The sequence below is a fragment of the Epinephelus moara genome, chromosome 3, assembly GCF_006386435.1.
Source record: "Epinephelus moara isolate mb chromosome 3, YSFRI_EMoa_1.0, whole genome shotgun sequence".
Classification (NCBI taxonomy): Eukaryota; Metazoa; Chordata; class Actinopteri; order Perciformes; family Serranidae; genus Epinephelus; species Epinephelus moara.
This window is the reverse complement of record NC_065508.1, coordinates 7182537-7200557: the sequence shown is the minus strand read 5'-3', so window position 1 is coordinate 7200557 and position 18021 is coordinate 7182537. Positions and strand designations below refer to the sequence as shown.

The 18021-nt window shown below is 39.8% G+C and overlaps 2 protein-coding genes across 2 annotated transcripts in view; one reads left to right on the top strand and one right to left on the bottom strand.

The window, feature by feature from the left end:
- LOC126388081 (solute carrier family 22 member 5-like) overlaps positions 1 to 1984 on the top strand; it is an 11706-nt gene extending 9722 nt beyond the window's left edge. Inside the window, exon 9 of the mRNA XM_050040973.1 lies at positions 1908 to 1984. Within this exon, the coding sequence (XP_049896930.1) occupies positions 1908 to 1984 (77 nt within the window). The remainder of the gene's footprint in view (positions 1 to 1907) is intronic.
- Positions 1985 to 6325: 4341 nt separating this feature from the next.
- The window catches only part of fstl4 (follistatin-like 4), a 283884-nt gene continuing 272188 nt past the window's right edge, over positions 6326 to 18021 (bottom strand). Inside the window, exons 13-15 of the mRNA XM_050040972.1 lie at positions 15553 to 15702; positions 6397 to 6523; positions 6326 to 6351 (exon numbers count right to left, since the gene is read on the bottom strand). Coding sequence (XP_049896929.1) covers positions 6326 to 6351; positions 6397 to 6523; positions 15553 to 15702 — 303 coding nt within the window. The remainder of the gene's footprint in view (positions 6352 to 6396; positions 6524 to 15552; positions 15703 to 18021) is intronic.

The following is an 18021-nucleotide window of genomic DNA, read 5'->3' as shown; positions in this document are numbered from 1 at the left end:
ATTACAACACACACACAGGTAGCGTGAGTTCATTCCCTGCTCAGGACGCCATTATTCCACTTTATGTTTATGTAGCAAATGGATGTTTGCTGCTGTATTAATGCTCTGAATATCGTAAAGTGCTCCTTTAAGTGTCCTGCTCAGAGACGATCTGATTGTTGTGATAGTTAAACCTGTGACCTTCTAGCTTCATCGCCATGAAGGCTCATATCTCAGGTCTTAAGAGCCTGGACTTGTTCCCCTGACATGTCCATATATCCTGGAACAGATAAACATCTGCAGTATATGACTTGATGAAACATGGCCCCATCTCAGTTCTCTGATAAAGCATCTCATTCAAAGATGGTTGTCTCAGAAGCACACACAACAATAAATGCTCCATCTCTCATGTCATACACCTGGCACTGAATCAGCATATTTGCACAGTGCAAGGAGGGGGCTAAAAAGGGTGTGCACACACTCCGATGGGCTCCCAATGCACCCCATTGTGGATGACACATGCTCCATCATGCATGCCTGCATGATCAGGTCACAGTCAAGGACAAGTGAGGTTGTTTATGGGACCCACACATGTGAGAGTGTGCATTTATTAACTTCATCATCTCGTCCTCTCCCTACAATAGGCCTGTTTTTGTCGTTTTAGGGGGGACAGGGGATCTTTAAAGTGAGATAGCATGTCAACGGTATATGCTGCATAGTAGTGGTATGCATCAACTGAAAGCAGGGAACCTGAAGATTAATCTGAGATGAAGCTCACTGACAGCGCACTGTCTGACGTTTTCTTTTTGTCATAAATATGGAATAAACACTGTTTTGTTTAGGTGCCTATTAAAACTTTGAACATTTAGAGTGTGTGAGGGCTTAGAACAGTATGATGGAAGTATTTGATGGCCATTCACATGCTCAATTATGTCTCATAAGCAATTTTTGGCTGGATACTAAATGTTACACAGATGTGTTGCAAAATTTGAGCATTTTTTACCACTCAAGAACTGATAAAAATGGTCAAGAATCCCCCCTAAAATACCACATTAAGAGACCTTGCGGAACAGCATGGATTTTTTTTTTATGCTGCTCCTCCTGATGTGATATCAAAAGCCTCTGACATTTTGAGATTTTATGTAAGAATATCGATTTTTTGGGGGGATTGGATGGCCAGCACTTCTCTTCTGGAAACTGCTGAGAACCCCTCTAATTGAAAATATACCTATGAAAGCCATACATCCTCTGAACGCCCTAGACCTCTAGTTTGTTTAGAGTTTCCTGAGGCTGCGATTCTCCAAGAGGTCACAATAGGTCATATATATTTTTATATATAATAGTTTAATAAAATATGGTCTTACTACTAGGGGTGGGTGATATGGCCCCAAAATAATATCACAATATTTCAGGGTTTTTTTTGTGATATGACAATTTAGTAAAAATAAAAAAAAGTTATTAATAATTTAACAAAATAGAATTGCAAAAAAAAAAGTGATACAGTTTTACTGTTTACAGTTTTGACTGTGCCCGTATTAACATGAACTGGATGATGTGGCAGTGCAATAATAGCCACTACAGGGGCTACTATCATCACACATTAATAAGATTGGGCTCATAGAATCTAAAACAGTCTCAGCTTCAGTCATACCCAAATTATGCAAATCCAAGATTACCAGTTAGCAGAAATATTTCACTAGGTGAAAGTAACATTTGTACTGCATGCCAAAAACTGCACAGGACAAGCATAAAGTGGGTACGTCTCTAAAGGGCAGACTCATGGGCACCTATTGAGCCCACTTTCATTCAGATATCTTGAGGTGAGAAGTCAATGGACCCCTGTGACAGTGGCCATGCCAGTTTTTCCCTCGGCACAATTTTGCCTAACTTCGGAGCATTGTTTAACCCCCTCCCCTTCCTGACTCCAGCTTTAAACCTCAGCCCTCTACAGCCTCCAGAAGACAATAATGTTGGCCGGGAACGCTGGCATCCCTGTGGAGTTTGAGAGGTTAAAAGCAACCAGTCAACTTCTGCTCCTGCTTCCGCAGTAAAAGCAGCTCTTTTTTCTTCTGTTTTTTCAGACTTTATATTCTCAGAGAAACTCGGCTTATTGAAGCAGCTCGAGGTTTAGACAGCTAAGTAAATGTTGCTGGAGAGAGTATATAGACTATTGTTTTAAAAGGAAAGAACTAAGTGTAAAATCTATTTTGATGTCTGCACCTACGCCACTAAAGCTGAACCTCTACCTGATGCCCAGTGGGGGGCCACACTCCACACTCTTCCCTCAGAACTATCAAATGCAAGGAAATAAAAATAGCACTTTAAGTTGCAGAGTTGTTACTTTTGCTACACTGCTGCGATGCTCCTCAAAAGCTCTCCCTCTCTCTCCATCCTCCTGACTAGCTCATCCATTTTTAACAAAATAGCTCTGCCTGTTTTTCACTGCTTGTGAGACATAAAAAGAATCCTCATTAAAGAAAAAGGCATTACAACAGTTGCAGAATACAATGACGGGAGTTAATGAGGTTCAATGTAGTATCGCTCATGTATTATTAGGCAGCCTCTGTGGTCTCCAGGGCTGCAGGTGCTCTAAACTTAATGCCACTGGCTTCTCTTTGTCATCGCTCATGCTTGGATTTCATATCCACACACTCAGCAACGAGGCCCAATTGAGTTTTACTCTGCCCCTGCCTCGCTGGCTGCCCTAATACCTGAGGGGGATTTGGTTCTGACTGAGTAGCTTTTGCTTTTCAACAACATTCACTCTGCAGAAGCCTTGAGTAGCTTTTTCCCTTTTTTTTAACTTCCCATCCAACTACAGAACACCCATATAAGATGGGACTCCTCAAATGCTCCAGTGTATTTGTGTAATCCAGAAAATTCAATAAATCTTACGAGGCACTTTAATATTATCCACTGCAGCACATGTTACATGATTTTTTTCCTCACACACTGTCAGAATTACTTGTCTTGTTGCTCCTGGGGAGCAATAAAGTATATTATGGATTCCCTGGAAGATTCAAAGGCTTGTTGCTTGAGATCGATGCAGAATTTTAAAGCTTGAATTAATACTTGGTGGTTATTTTTTACTCTCCGAGGTGTAAATCATTTTTTTTTTTTTTAAATGTATGCATACAAAAAGGATCTCTCCATTTACAGATCAGGTATTTATGTGTTACACTCCAACACTAAATGAATTCCATTAGTTGCCATCCAGTGTCATCATCTTACATCCTACAGTGGTAGTGCAATAAAGGTAACAGGCCAGAATCAAACAAGGAGAGACATGGTGTGGGTCTTAACCACTAGGCCACGAGATGCCCTTGATTACATTTGCTTTTATTAGACTGTTTTATCTATGTGAAGTTATTGTAGAATAAAAATAACATTTGAGAAGTTTGGCTTCTTTTTCAAAGGTTTTTGGCGATAGGCGATAAACTGCTTCCCATTGCCAGCAGACTAGAGCCCTGTACATGGCTCTGTAGTAGACGGTTATGCCTTTCTGTTTTATATTTATTTATTTTTTCTGGTGTGTCACACTGAATGTCACAAACATGACAGAGAACAGGTTAGTTACAGTAGAAAGCAGCATGGAGGCCAGTAAAAATTTTATTTTTTATTTTTTAAATCTCCTACTTATTCAGTCGCTCTTTCAAACTCTAAGCCGACAAATTTGGAACAATATTTGAGTGCTGCTTGGACAGAGATGGTCAGAATTTGCTGCAGTGTGTCACTGCATCATGCTGGAAAAGGGGTGAAAATTAGTGAGTCAACCCTGGTGACTAATTTTCATCACTGCCGATTGGAGCTGGAGCCGATAAATACCTGTGACTACTGAAGAGTCCTGGGAGTGACTGCTGATTGTAATCTTTACCATTAGAGACAAAAGCCAGATGTATGTGGGTGTTTTTTTTGTCCTGTGGGAAAGGGGCTAAATTAATACTGTGTTTCACACTGAAAAGAGATAAGACGAGTGACGCGTCAATAAAATGGAAAAAACAAACAAAACTTCAAAATAAAACCAAATAAAAACTAAAATGTATTAGATTTTTTTTTTTTACTGTAAATATGGAGATTATGTTGCCAGCCTTAATTGAATACATCTAGTTTGCTGTTGTGACAACTTGTTGTCATAACGATTTAAATTATAATAATAATCAGCCTTAAACACATACTTGGCAAACCTAATGGAGAGATAAACGGGGAGAAAACAGATGGGAACTACGGTGTCCTTGTGTGCACAAAGCAAAACAAAGTGCCTGTGAGTTAAATGTCTTCTTGGCACGTAGATGCAGACTGGACTGACAGTCTGAAAGGCCACGTTTCTCTCTGCCCGCCAGAGATTCCTCCATTTGTCTTCTCTAATGAATTGACAATCACACTCCCTCTGATGTTTACACAGAGATATTGAGCCATCCTAAAACTTGGCTGCTTAAGAATACCATACACACACACACACACACACACACACACACACACCGAGCTGAACGCACACCTCTCCACATTCTCAAACACACCCTGACACATCAGGAGCACAAGAATTGACATGCGCACACACAGACATGCGCTCATACACATGTATGATCCGCTGAAGTGGAGCAATGCCTCTGGTAGTGACAGGCAGCTGCTGAACAGGTCAATTACTTTCAGTCCAAATGATAATGACATTATCAGACCATTTATTTGTGGTGTGATCCAAGTGGCCTCCAATCCATTATGCAGTTTCCCCGCAATTGCATTTTTGAATGATTCATCCCCTGCTCTCTAATTATTCATTACTCCTGAAGAACTGAAGGAAGTGGGGAAATGAATAAAATGAAAAACACAAAAATGTGTTTGATGCAGTTTAGGCAGCAGCCGCAAAATGGAGAAATGTTATGCAAAGCTGCTCTCAGTACTCTGATTGATTCAAAATTATATGAGGAGAAAATTGTTTTGTCTGCGATGAAAAACATCTTTTCATAGAATTTTCTGCTTCATTTAAGACTATAACCTCCAAGAGATGTTAAAAAACAATTCCAACATAAACACCAGAAGTGTGCACCTTCACTGAGACAGCTACACACAGAAACAAATCCCCTGCTTGTACACCTACAGTCTATGACAAAAAGGTGCACTAAATGCACAGACACATGCGGTCTGCTTGGCCATGCACATTGTAAATCAGTTGAAAGCCCTAACACAGGTGGGTGGTGTTCATTACTTTTGTTTGCCAGACCATAGTGCCACCTGTGGAATCACAACCATCTAATATACCATTAAAGATTCTTTTAAAAAATCTGAATAAAAGAGTAGAATGAAGCAGTATTTATAGGACCATTTGACAAACTACTGCAGTACCATTAACAGCTCCACAACCCCTGATTAACTATTAAAAATTTTGATGAAACCCCTAGAGTTCAAAACCAACAAGGCAAACAGCCTTGAAAAATTACGCATTCAAGTGATTTCCTAAACTAAAATGAGTCATTTCACTGCAAAGATCCTCTGAAGAATCGTAACTTTGAGAGTGTATCATCCCTCTGCAATCCCCACAATGAATAGACACACCACATCCCCAAACAGTAAAGACCGAACACAACACCTCACATGATTATAATGGGATCCGTCCCTCCAATGGGACGAAGCAGAACAATAAACATGTTTGTGTCTATTACTGAGATTACAATGGGATCCCTTGGTGGCTTTACTCGTGGCAGTGTCCTCCTCCTTCGCGAACACACACAACACTGGCCCTATAAAAACAGCATCATACCTCTCCCCCGGGCACCAACTCTGTTCCCTTTCCCCTCCCCTCCACCTCCTCGACCCTCTCTGCATCCTCCTCTCTCTTCCCTCGCCTCAACCAATCCCCCGAGGTGGATTAAATACAACCACACCTGTGATCATTTCTCATTTGTGAAGTCTCCAACACCAGTGGTCCAAAGGGACGCCAGGCACAAGCCGTCAGCACCGCAGCTGTGAATTGCTGTTTTGCTGGCTTGGTAAATGCTCCAAAACATACATAGATTAGATGTTGCCGTGAAAATACTTATCACATAAACAGAGTATGCAGGTACACAACGGAGCTCAATTAGTTATGAGGCGCTGCTTTCCTCACTTGGTGAACTCTCTACAGCTTATATAGATTTTATTCTCCCAGGAAGAGAATCGCTCATCAGAGTTCACAAATACACACACAGAAAAAGTAGGTGTGGGGTGGTGTGGTAAAGAGACAATAATAAAGAAGGGCTATTTGTACTTTAAAAGCTGCACGAGGCTGGACTTTACGTAAATAATCACCAGCCTGATTTAAAAATGAGGCTGCAATGGAGATGAACTTCCTGCACTTTACTCAACAGATTCATTAGATTCTAGCACTGGATAGATACACTAACACAAAACAAAAAGAAAAAACTAAAAAAGACAAACACATACACATGCACTGTGTACTCACCTGGAGGGTTGGGTGTGTTCTGTCCATATCCCCCCATGTTAGGACCCACACCTGGTCATGTGACTTGTCATAGAGCATCTTCACTGGAAAAGGATCTGTTGTTACTGCCTAGAAGAGATGGACAGAGTGAGGAACACATTATATGAATTGTATTTGAGCTACAAAGAATTAGAGGTTTGTCCACTGCTGCTAAAAAGTCACAAAAGCCTCACTGATATTTACATTTTACGTCCTGGTGAGAACAAAACAAACTAGTGACCCTTTTTGACAATGAGCATATGGAAAAAAACGAACAAAAAGAACCCCAAATATCAGCTAATTTATCAAACATCCTTTTAAACTCTCTGAGCTGGCCTCAAAAATCCAATATCAATTTCAGTGTAGTCCTTCATAATTCCACTGATAACCTAACACCAAGGCTTGGCAGCTGGGAGACCACAGTTTGAATCCTGGTGGTCGGCCAACCCCACCAGTAAGTGCTCCTTAGCAAGACCCCTAATGCTTTACTCGCCTAATATAACAGGATGATCTGGGGCAAACAAAAACAACAAAAAACTGGACCTTATTAAATGCAAAAAACTCCTATTAGAAGTGCAAATGTATAAAAGACCAGAGGCTAGTTTCCCCACACTGATTTGCAAACGCTGCTTACGTGCAGATTGCAAATGGTGCCAACATCTCATTTCACCAATGACTCTTGCACAATTTCCTACAGTGCTCTTTTGCTCATTAATGGGTTGCAAGTTTGGTGCTTGTTTTAATTAGTTAAAGTGTCAAAAAATGAAGGGACAATGATCTCAAGTTGCAAGTCGCAGCTTGCTTGTTGCAAATTTAGTGAGGCGCGCCCCGGCACACTACCCAACAATGAAACATACTCAGGGGTAAGCTGTTATCGCATCTCAAAAGTGATGGAGTACTAACTACTAAGTAGGTGTAAATGCCAGAAAGGGAAGAGAGAAACTTGACAGCATGTGCACTTTTACAGCCTTACTGCTGGAGAGGTTTTTGGTGAGGATATCTGACACACATCAGGTGAGAGAACACAAAGCACAGAGAATAACAGTGAAAGGGAGAATACAAAGAACAGAAAAGGCAGACAGGAAAAAGAGAGAGGTGTGGGGGTGGGGTGTATTCAACCTCAGGTCTGCTGCAATGTCAACAACAAGGAATAACACAATCCATTACCCTGCTTCTGGCTGGGTGGACAGGGAGCTGCTGACACCCTCACCAGTGGAGCGAGACCACAAGCTCTGTGTTCAGTAATGGGAGGTCCAGCCCTCTGCTCCGCACTGGTCAGCCAAGTGTCAACTCAGCATGTGTGTATGTACAGTATGTGGAGATGGTGGACTGTGTGCCTGGATTTGCCTTTGTGTGCATTTAGCCTCCTACATGATGGGAGCAGCGGTAAAGCTGAGGTCGGGGCACCATGCAGCAGACCAGGAGGCAGTGGACTGGATTCTGTGTTCACCTCTGAAAGTCCAACATACTTTAAATGTCCACTTTAAGTTGAAATAAACGACCTATTTGTAAGAGAAACAAACAAAACAACCTTTTTTCAACCTCTTAAAAATAGATCTTGATAATAAGACAAAATCTATGTTTCATTTTCGTTGACGAGAAGGGTGGACTTTTGGACACTGTAAGAACGGCCGTGCTTGTAATTATCTTCTAATGCCACCTGAACGACAGGATGTTTCGCTAGCCAGCTAAACCACTCACACCATAGCAGCGTCACCAGCTAGTGCGAGTTGTGAGCTGTAGCAGTAGATAATCAGCTGTGCGTGTCTGTCTGTGGAAGGTGGAAGTGTTAAATGGATTTGTCGAATTTGTTAGTTACAGCACTTGCGGTTAGCAGTTAGCTCCGCTTGTTGGCCACTGAGTGGCAGCGAAGCAAGCAGCCACTGGCTGCTGGACTTTACATCTATTGATCCCTGCAAGACTTAAATCAAATCCGGACTGTCTCGGGGAAGGCTGTTTGACAGGCAGGTAGGAGGCTCAGTTATCTTCGAGTGTCTGAACTCAGATCAGTTTTCTTTGATAGAGATGAATGTTAAGTTTTGATCACTTACTCTGTGAGAGGACATGAATTTAAACCCGATTAAGAAAGAACCAAGGCTTTAATTAAATTATTTTTCCGCGTCTTTACATCTCTTTACGATTCTCCTTTACAATTGAGTTCACAATGGACCTGGGTACAAATCCTAGTCTTCTTAGATTAGTTATTTGTAGTGTCAAAGTTTTTGAGAGCATAAATTGAGAAACATTGAGCTTTTTAAAAATAATGATCAGTAACTGTGTGTTTGTAAATCACCCCTTAAACCTGTCAAAACTGCTGGAGAAATTACAGTTTGTAAGTGTTCAGAAATTATTTGTAGTTGTAGAAAAAATTATCTAAATGAAATTTTTATACCACCTGTCACCTTGATTTTAATTTCTGATACATGAATTATCCTTGCTGGATTAGATTAAATGTAAAAAAAAAACACAGAGAAAACATAATGAGTAAAAGTTGATGAAAACATCTTTAATTTTTGTCGACTAAAACTATGAAGGATAAAAATGTGACTAAAACTAATAAGTATTTCAGTCTCAAGACTAAGACTAAATCTGAAAGACTGTCAAAATTAACATGGCAAAATTAAAGTTTTCAAGAGAGTTGTGTGTTTGCAGTAAACAGAAAGAGAACTAAGCAGTTACCAGTGGCAGTGATTGCCAGAATGAGGTTTATATGGGTGATTTCATTTTAGATCTAGTCCCTGCTTGAAAATACTCACATTTGCAAAATTCCGATGCAAATAAAATCTCTTATCAAACTTTTTTGTAGTATCAGAGATCAATGCAGAAAACATTTAGGCAGCAGCTTCTCGATTTCAGCTGCTGTTGACAGTCACTTTGGTGGCAGATTATATCATCTGTAGCTACCTGATGGCAAAAAGGTGTCTAGACTCAACCAAAGATTTGTGCGGTAAAAGAAACATCTTTTTATAACCTCACTGAGTGGACTGTGTGTCTCTGTCCCTTTGAGACAGAGTGAGTCATTCCATTGAAAATACGTCCTTAAAAGAAAGTAAACCTCTTTCTTTAACTCCATAACAGTGATAAACGAATTTATAGGCAAATAAAGCTTAAAAAAAGTCACCTTAGCTGTAGCCCACAGCATAACTCACTGAATCCATTGCAATATTATAATTTCTGTTGACATCCCCCAAAGCACTGTGGAAGCTGTGGTTACTAAAGTACAAAGTAAGACAAGGAATAATAATAAAGAGCACTGTTGACCAACCCAACTTATTCTTAAAATAACAATATCGAAGACATGTAGTGAATCTTCTGAAAGCCTGTAACGAAATACAAGAAAACAGAGCAAAAAGCCTGGGATTCAAAGGATTAAATCTAGATAAAAGATGCCACTCTGTGGATGTGGAGTGTCATCTTTTATCGAGAGAAAAGATCTAGCTTATTGTGTCACATCAATTTAAGGGGGATCTGCACAAATATCAAATCGATAATTTAAGCCCATCAACTTCTGAATCAGGACCTTGTTTAACTTCACTGACTTGTACATGTTGAAAGATTTGATAAATAAAGGATTTGAAAGGTTTCACATTTGATAAAATGCTGTAAAACTCAACTTGTCATAACCACCGTAGGTGAACTGATACAGAAAAGCTCCAGCTACAAAAAGTAAACAGAAAATTCAATGTGATAGATGTTTAAGTATTAAACGCAGAGTCTGACTGTCAGGAGTTCCAGAGCAGAAACCTCACAGCAATTAGTGTATGTGCCACAGATTACCAATTTCATCCTTCAGGAAACCTAAATATCTCTTTACTTCAAAGAACATTAGTATTTCTCAAACATTTTTCAAAAAGATGCTCACTGGGGCTCGGAGCAAAGAAAAAGCACGACTGAAACCTGGATGACAACTGCATGCCGCCTCTTACTGACTTATCAGGCCACAAAAGAAAGCAGCAAAGTGCGTTAAAGTGACTACAGAACCAGAGGTCTTTGCCATCTGGCTCTCTTTTTAATTAGCCGATGAGCCGTTTGTTTTCAAACCCAGCGGGAGGCTTAGCCTGCACAGGTCTGACACATCAGAGTCAAGGTTAGATCCTTTGTTGAAAAAGATAAAGGTGCAATTTCCTTGCATGCAACAGCATGAAAACCATGAAAGTCTTTATTAGTGCAGCTTCTCCACATGTTTGCAGCCTTTATCTAGTAACAGCTGGATATCATGAAAAGTATGAAGCATTTATTAAAACGTGCACAAGACAACTTTTAACAACAGTGAGCAAAAGCATTTATTTAACGACCCAAGAACAACAATATGTGCTCCTTTAGGATCTAAATTTCCGCTTTGGACTAATGAAGCTACTATTTAGGAGCAACTATTGTGTTTAAATCCAACATTTTTTCCCCCAAACAGCGTTAACACTTACTTTTTTGTTACAGTCCAAGTTCATGCGTAAAGACAACTAGGTTGGGTGTAGTTTCACAAAACAATCTTGTTGCTTTAATATGATGACAAACAACATATCCTCCTCTGCTTTTGCATCCTAAGGCTGCCTGAAAGTAGCGGGGATATGGGGCTGGCCTGTGATCAACACATCTGGCCTGGGTGATGTAAGTATATGTTGGATGTGTTGTCATTCACATCCCCTACAACTGCAGAGTAACACCGACACACAGTCCTGTTCTTGTGCATAAATCTGTCTCCAGTGCTGCTGTAGCTGACCAGCGCACCAGGAACTAGCAGGTAGGTCATCTAGCTCCGGTGTTTGAATTTTTAAGCTCATCATAGTAAGTGACTCGCACGCCAAATCATTTGTTTTGCTAACCTCAACAGGTGTTTATTGTGTGTCCATATCTGGTAATTATTTGACTTTGATCCTCTGCCTGTACCTGTGTCCACGGCTATTAATTTATTTTAAATGGTGTAGGCTACTGAATGATTCTTTATAATTGTTTTCATTTTAATAGAAATATGAATAATAATAAACTTAAATTGTATAGCACCTTTCATGCAAGACATGCAGAACAAATTGCTTTACAATAAGGTCAGTATAAGCACTGAGTGCTTCACATGAAAATAGATATAAAGGAAATAAAACAGGCAAGGCAATTCAACATAGAGGGGATTTAAAGCAGTTTAACACATGGATTAACTGATTCATAAAATCAGTGGCAGAGGTAAAGAGTTGTTAAACTCTAATCATAAAATCAAGTAAGATTTTAAAAGAGTTGCAGCAGCGTGAAGTGTAAATATAAAGTAAAAGCGTAAAAAGAAACCTGTATCAGGAAAGGGGGAGCAGAAGACGCTGTCCTGATATCAGCCATAACTGCCGTATGAGTGCAGTGCAAAACGGCTGCAATGAGCTAGCCAGTGGGATACACATATGCGGCCACACTTACTACAATTAGTCTCGCTCACCAGACCTTTATCAAGAAAAGAAAGGTCTGGCTGCGCCGACTCTCACTTTAAAATTGGAGAAAAAAACGTCCTGGCTTTTTTAATTTCTTTCAAGCAATCACAATCGTTCTGGGCGGTGAACAGCAACGGTGCGCTTGCAAAAATATTGCCGGGGGGAAACTGGTTTTGGTGTAACACGCCCACAAAAATATCGCCTATAGGACGCGAACCATGGCAGAAAAATGGCCCACAAGATCAAACACCGCAAAAGTTAGTAAAGGAGGTGTTGAAAACTGCTACCGGAGGTGGTAGGGCGGGACTTAAGTGGGTGGCTCCTTCCGCCCAATGAGAGGCTGATCTATGCAGCGAACTTCCGCCCACTCAGACTATACTACAATAAACCATAGAGAAGATGGGATTTTCTGCTTATGACACCATGTCTTTACATAGCAAATATTGGTTTACTGCCATATTAATACTCTGAATGTCTCATACAGACACTTAAAATATGGTTTGGATATGTCCTACATATGCTTCCCTCTGACAGTTGATAATGTGCATTCATTGTAGTCTGTCATCTTCTCTCTTGTTCTAAAGGCCATTGTTGAAAGGAAGCTACAAATGTGCTTTGTAAAGTAAGAGCTTTGAAATAACAGAAAAAAAGTGAGGATGCATTAAGCCCCTGCACGCAAAGGCCAGGAAGGGTCTTCAAGAAAGAGAGAGGGGGAGAAGCAAAAGAGGGATGGGATGATCAAGGAGAAGAAAGCAGTTTTACAGTGTTGGATGGAGAAGAGAAAAAGCGGCAGCTGGTGGGCCACAGCCGAAGGTCATGACCTGAACTTTAAATCTTGTGAGAACATTGTATGTGCCAAAATACGCCTCTGTTCTTCCTTCCATTATATCACTTCACATCCTTTTCTTTTTCTTGTCATTATATTATTGAGTAGTATTTAGCCTGGTTTTAATGAAAACAAATGGAGCTAGTATCTCTGAGTATGTAGAGATCTTGTCATTTTAAAAACACAATTTCTCAAATAAGCAACATTACTAATTAAATGGAGCGGTAAATAAGTTTACTTCAAACCTTAAAGTGATAACAAGGTCAAATGACACATTTCTAATGACACTTTTTCACTGCCACCTGCTCAGTTGGCCGTCTCTCTTGTTCTCTCTGCTCAGACTTTCACTTATCTCCCTTCTCCTCTCCCACCTCCTTCTCCTTAAATTAGGCCTATTTCCTCTGATCCCGTACCTCAGTATAAATGATGTTGACCCTGGGAAGAACTCCTGAGGGATTCAGTCTCTAAACAGCCGTTACAGGCAAGATGAATGGCGAGGCAGCCAGCACCCACCTGGGCACCATATTGTTTCAGGCACTTGAGGTGCATTTGATTTATTTTCCTTTGCATGTGGTCTTTTTAAATCGGTGGTAGTTCAATAGCGTGGCAAGTTGAATTGATTGCACCTCACGTCGGTGATGCTGTTTAACATGTAGCCCATCATTGACTGCATGGATGCATATCCACTGGATGTCTATACTTTAAATTTTGAGTGTATCCAACTTTTTTTTTGCCGCAAGACTTGGGCTGTCTTGTTGCTATTTATAACATAGGCTTAAGCTACAGATACTGGAGGGAAGCTGCATTAGGTATGATTTATATAACATGTATCTGTCACTAGCAGAGAGGCATCCTTTGCAGTTGCAGAAGACATGGGAATAAATAAACAAAATGCCCTTGTATTGCAGTGTAGAGCTAGTTAGTAAGTTTTAAGCCAGACTAGATACTTACTACAGAAAACCAAACTTAAATCAGTAACACATAAGTTACACTCATGTTTCACGGTTTGTATTTTCAGACAATATGTTTCACTGTTACAAGAAAAGACTTTGAGGATGTTGACCAACTGATGTGTGAACATAATACTGCCTCGGATAAGAGTTTGGCTGCAGTTGCAGGGGTGTAAACTTCCCACTAATGTTACCCTAATGTCTGGTGTGGTTTAACAGGAGGAGGACGGAGGAGTCGGGATAGGATCGCCAACCCTGCAATTGGCCTATGGCTAAGCCCCGCCCTCAAATGCGATGAGCCAATCTCAGTGTGTATAGCCATTTCCATACACTCGGACATTCTCTGCCTGGACGTCCATTGAAATGCATTACAGAAAGTCAGTTTCGTTCGTTTTATGAGCTTTTTCGGAGATTTGGAGTTTAAAAATGGTCAAACGGTGTGCATGGGGTACATGCAACTCTGACACAAGGTATCCTGAGAGGCTGGGTGACGAGGTGTATTTTTTACCCGTTCCTAAACCACATCTCAACCGAGAAAAGTGTCTCCTTTGGATAAAGTTGTGTGGTAACGTTAGACCACAACATCAACTCAACGTGAATAAGATTAACAATGATGTCTACATCTGTTCTAAGGTAAGTCAACATTGTGTTTGAGGCAACATATTGTCACTTTGCTGGAAAGAAATATAAAGTTATCTTTAACATCTCTAGCTAACGTTAGCTAAAGTTAGCCTAACGTTAGCTCCTAGCTGCGTTGTTCATCATGTCACCTTGTTTGCTGGGAGTTCATTAGCCTATTTTGTTCTAGTTTTGTACTTTGGTGATCGTACATCATTGTTAGCTGTTGTCCAAAGGGCTCTAGTTAAGCTAACGTTAACTTCTGGAGCTTAGCTTCATTAACTTATCTGTAATGGCAGAGATAACAAAGGTTGGCAAACGTTATGCTGAATGATTCAGTGTAAATACTGTAGCACCAAACTAACGGAGAGACACTCTTGGTAAAGATGGTAAAAAGGCCGTTATCCTTTTCTCATATTCTGAGCCAAAAACCTTAACTTCAGTGGCACTTTAACTTGTTGTCTTTGATGGTGACGGCAACCAGATGCGGTTCACAAGCGTACACTGTGACCTGTAAATTTTGGCTTGTAATTTAAGCTTTTCATCGACCTTCTCAACAATAAAATGATGAATATATCCCTCCAATGCGTAGTTTAGGCCCTTTTGGTTACTTCTCAATGACATCTGATCGTTATGTCCCCAAAAATCATCAATTGCCTCCTGCGAAATGCCGTGTACTGTGACACCTGCCATAGCGCCGGTCACTGCATGTTGATAGTTTGTCCGAGTGAGTGGAGGGGGCGTGGCTTAGCCATAGGTCAATTAGTGGATAACCTGCTCTGCCTCCGCAGCCACCCACTATAAATGACATGTAAAAATTAGGGATGTTGTGATCTAATTTTCTTTTTTTTTGGCCCCAGCCGTGATCTGAACCCTTTAATACTGTCTATCTGCCAGTACTTACATTTACTTAAATGTTGATTAAAGTTGTATCTGACACATTAAATAAAAGTTGCACTGTGTAAACTTATTTTTCAGCTACTTACTGAAGATCCTGGTTCAAAACTATTACGTTTATAGACTTAAAGTTTTGATTGTGCAGTGGTGTTACAGAGCGGAAGTTCTTCCCTCACAAATGATATTTGAATGAGCAGAGACACAGGAAGCAGAGAGCACTTAAACCAGACAAATGACAAGTTTAATATCTTGTTATTAAGTTATTAATGTTGATGTGTTTGTCATTTTAACACTTAACTTTGCCAGTACACAAAGTTCTCCACAGAAGCTTTAAAATGTCCGTCACTAGCTTCAACATGAATGATTTCTGAGATGTTCTGATACTTTGGCGTGTTTGACAGGCCTGATACCTGCTCCACTCACCTGCACCACCTTCTGTGCTTGAATATCAACCACCAGCAGTCGGCTCAGGAGGGGCTGGGTCACGTAGATGTACTTATCTCTGATGTTGACTGCTGAGGACCACACGCAGTGCTGAGGTGACACCCCTTCACCTTTAGGGCACATCTCCTCCTGGGAAGAGCCAACAAAGAACAGAGAGGATGGTGGGAGGAGAAAGAAGAGAGCAACAGAGGGAGGAAAAGGTGGAGAGATTTCCTGGTGTATCATAGATCGGCAGTATGATGCATTTTCACTCTGTCAAGATTCACCAATGATTAGAGCTGGGCGATTATATAAAATACTGGATTATCTAGTTTCATGTGGATCCTGTTGTGATGGTATGATCATATCAAGGTATCTATTTGCGAAGTTATGTGGGGTTTACATGGTGCATGTCTTAGCCCAAAGACCATCTTCACACCCCATTTGATGTGTTGATTACCACTGGAGCACAGGTCATTGTAACCCAACTGGGAGTTGCCATATTGGGACAAGAGCTAAAACTATTAGTTCTTTTAATTACTGATTTATATGTTAACTATTTTTTCAATTAAAAATTTAATTTCCTGTTTTGTCAAATCAACGATCCAAAAGCCAAAGATGAATGATGTAACAATAAAATAATAATAATAATAATAGTTATAACAGTAATATAAACAAATCCCCATTTTTACTTAACCCTTTAAAACCTGACCAAAGTGGCTTAATTTCTTTAAAAAATATTGGATGAAGGCGATGAGCAACGAAGGAAGAAATGACCCATAAAATTTGTGAGAAATTAGAATAAAGAAAAAAAAATTAAAACAAGAAAATTACAAAAAAAGGAATAGTTAAAAACAAACAAACGAGGAAATGACCCGCAAAAACTGCTTAATATCTATTTAAAAAATCAATCATGATTTCAAACTGTAATCATATTTATATAGTTTTTCTCAAGCTATTTTCTTTTTCCCTATTTTTTTTATTTTTTTAAATTCTGAATCTACTTATTTTTTTGCAATTTTGTGTTTGTGAAAGAAATCCCAACAATTAGCTCAGGGTTCAAAGGTTTTAATAGCTGCAAAAGGCATCTGAAAGCTGCACAAGAAAATTGATGTCACGCCAGGTTTCAAAGGGTTAATAAGTTATAATAAAAATAAATTAAAAAACAAATAAAAACACAATGAACAATTAGTCTTTCAAAACTGTTGCTGATTTTTTTTTGTGAATTGGCTAATTGGAGTACTAAGTGCTGCAGCCATTGCGATATAAATTTATATTGGAAAATTTGTCTTGTTAATGTGAAGCACGTCAAGGTAAGTATATTTGTAAAGCACCTTCAAATGGCTTTACGTGAGACAAAAGGCATTTAGACAAGATATAAAAGAAACACAAGACAATATAAAGAGACACATACAGAGTAAGACGTATTAAGTGGGAGAATAAAAACTACAGCACAGCTACAGTGCAGTGCATGATATCAATAAATAGTCCCAAATTAAATGTAATAATCTTTTATGAGAGGTGTTAAGCCTTGATTTGTAAGAACTGAACTATTAATGCAGTGATATAGGTTTCACCCAGACAATGCAGTCCTACCAAATGTGCATACTGATGTCTTTACTGCTGCCAGCTTCGTTCCAATAATACTTCATAATGATTGTTTCCAATCTTAAATTCAGCATCAGATTTTTCATCAGTTTGAATGCATCGAAAAATTCATACAGCACGACTGACTCAAGTAACATACTGCCTCGACAGGCTTTGCTGCCTGCTGTCTTTGCTGACAAGACATTTATGCACACACTCCCTCACACACACACACATACATTGTATACTGGTATGTAATCACTAATGCACACACACATACGCACACACACACACACACTCGAAGGTAATGTTTCAAGAGTTTCCACCTCCTCTCCACCTCACCAAAGTGGAGAAACTGCTGTTTACAGCAGGAACTGGCTAACACATGGCTTATTGAGTTTGTATTGATCTCTAATACAATTACGGAGTCCTGTAAAACCCAAATCCCTCAGAGGAACAAGCAACTTTACCTTCTAAAGCCCATTGCTCTGAGAGAGGGATGTTCTCAGTGGATTAAAAACCTCAGGGTCTGTTGTATAGACTCTATATCGGTGCAAGCTGTTGACTAATGGACACAAGTAATCCCATTACATTAGTGAGGTGAGGAGCCCAACTGAGTACAGCAACGGGAAGAGAAGGAAGGATGGCCTTCATTATGGTGGCAATGTCATTTCACATTGAAACTGAATAACTACAAGACAGTATGAGATAGATAGTAAAGGATGACATTGCTTTATTTTTTATCGTGTCTTTATATCGTTTCCGTGAGATGAGCCGAGAGTTTAAAGGACAGAACCTTTATTTTCCTGCTGAAGAACACGACACTTTCAGCGCAATGCATGTTTGGATTATGGTACAGCAACCCAATTAAGATCTATTAAT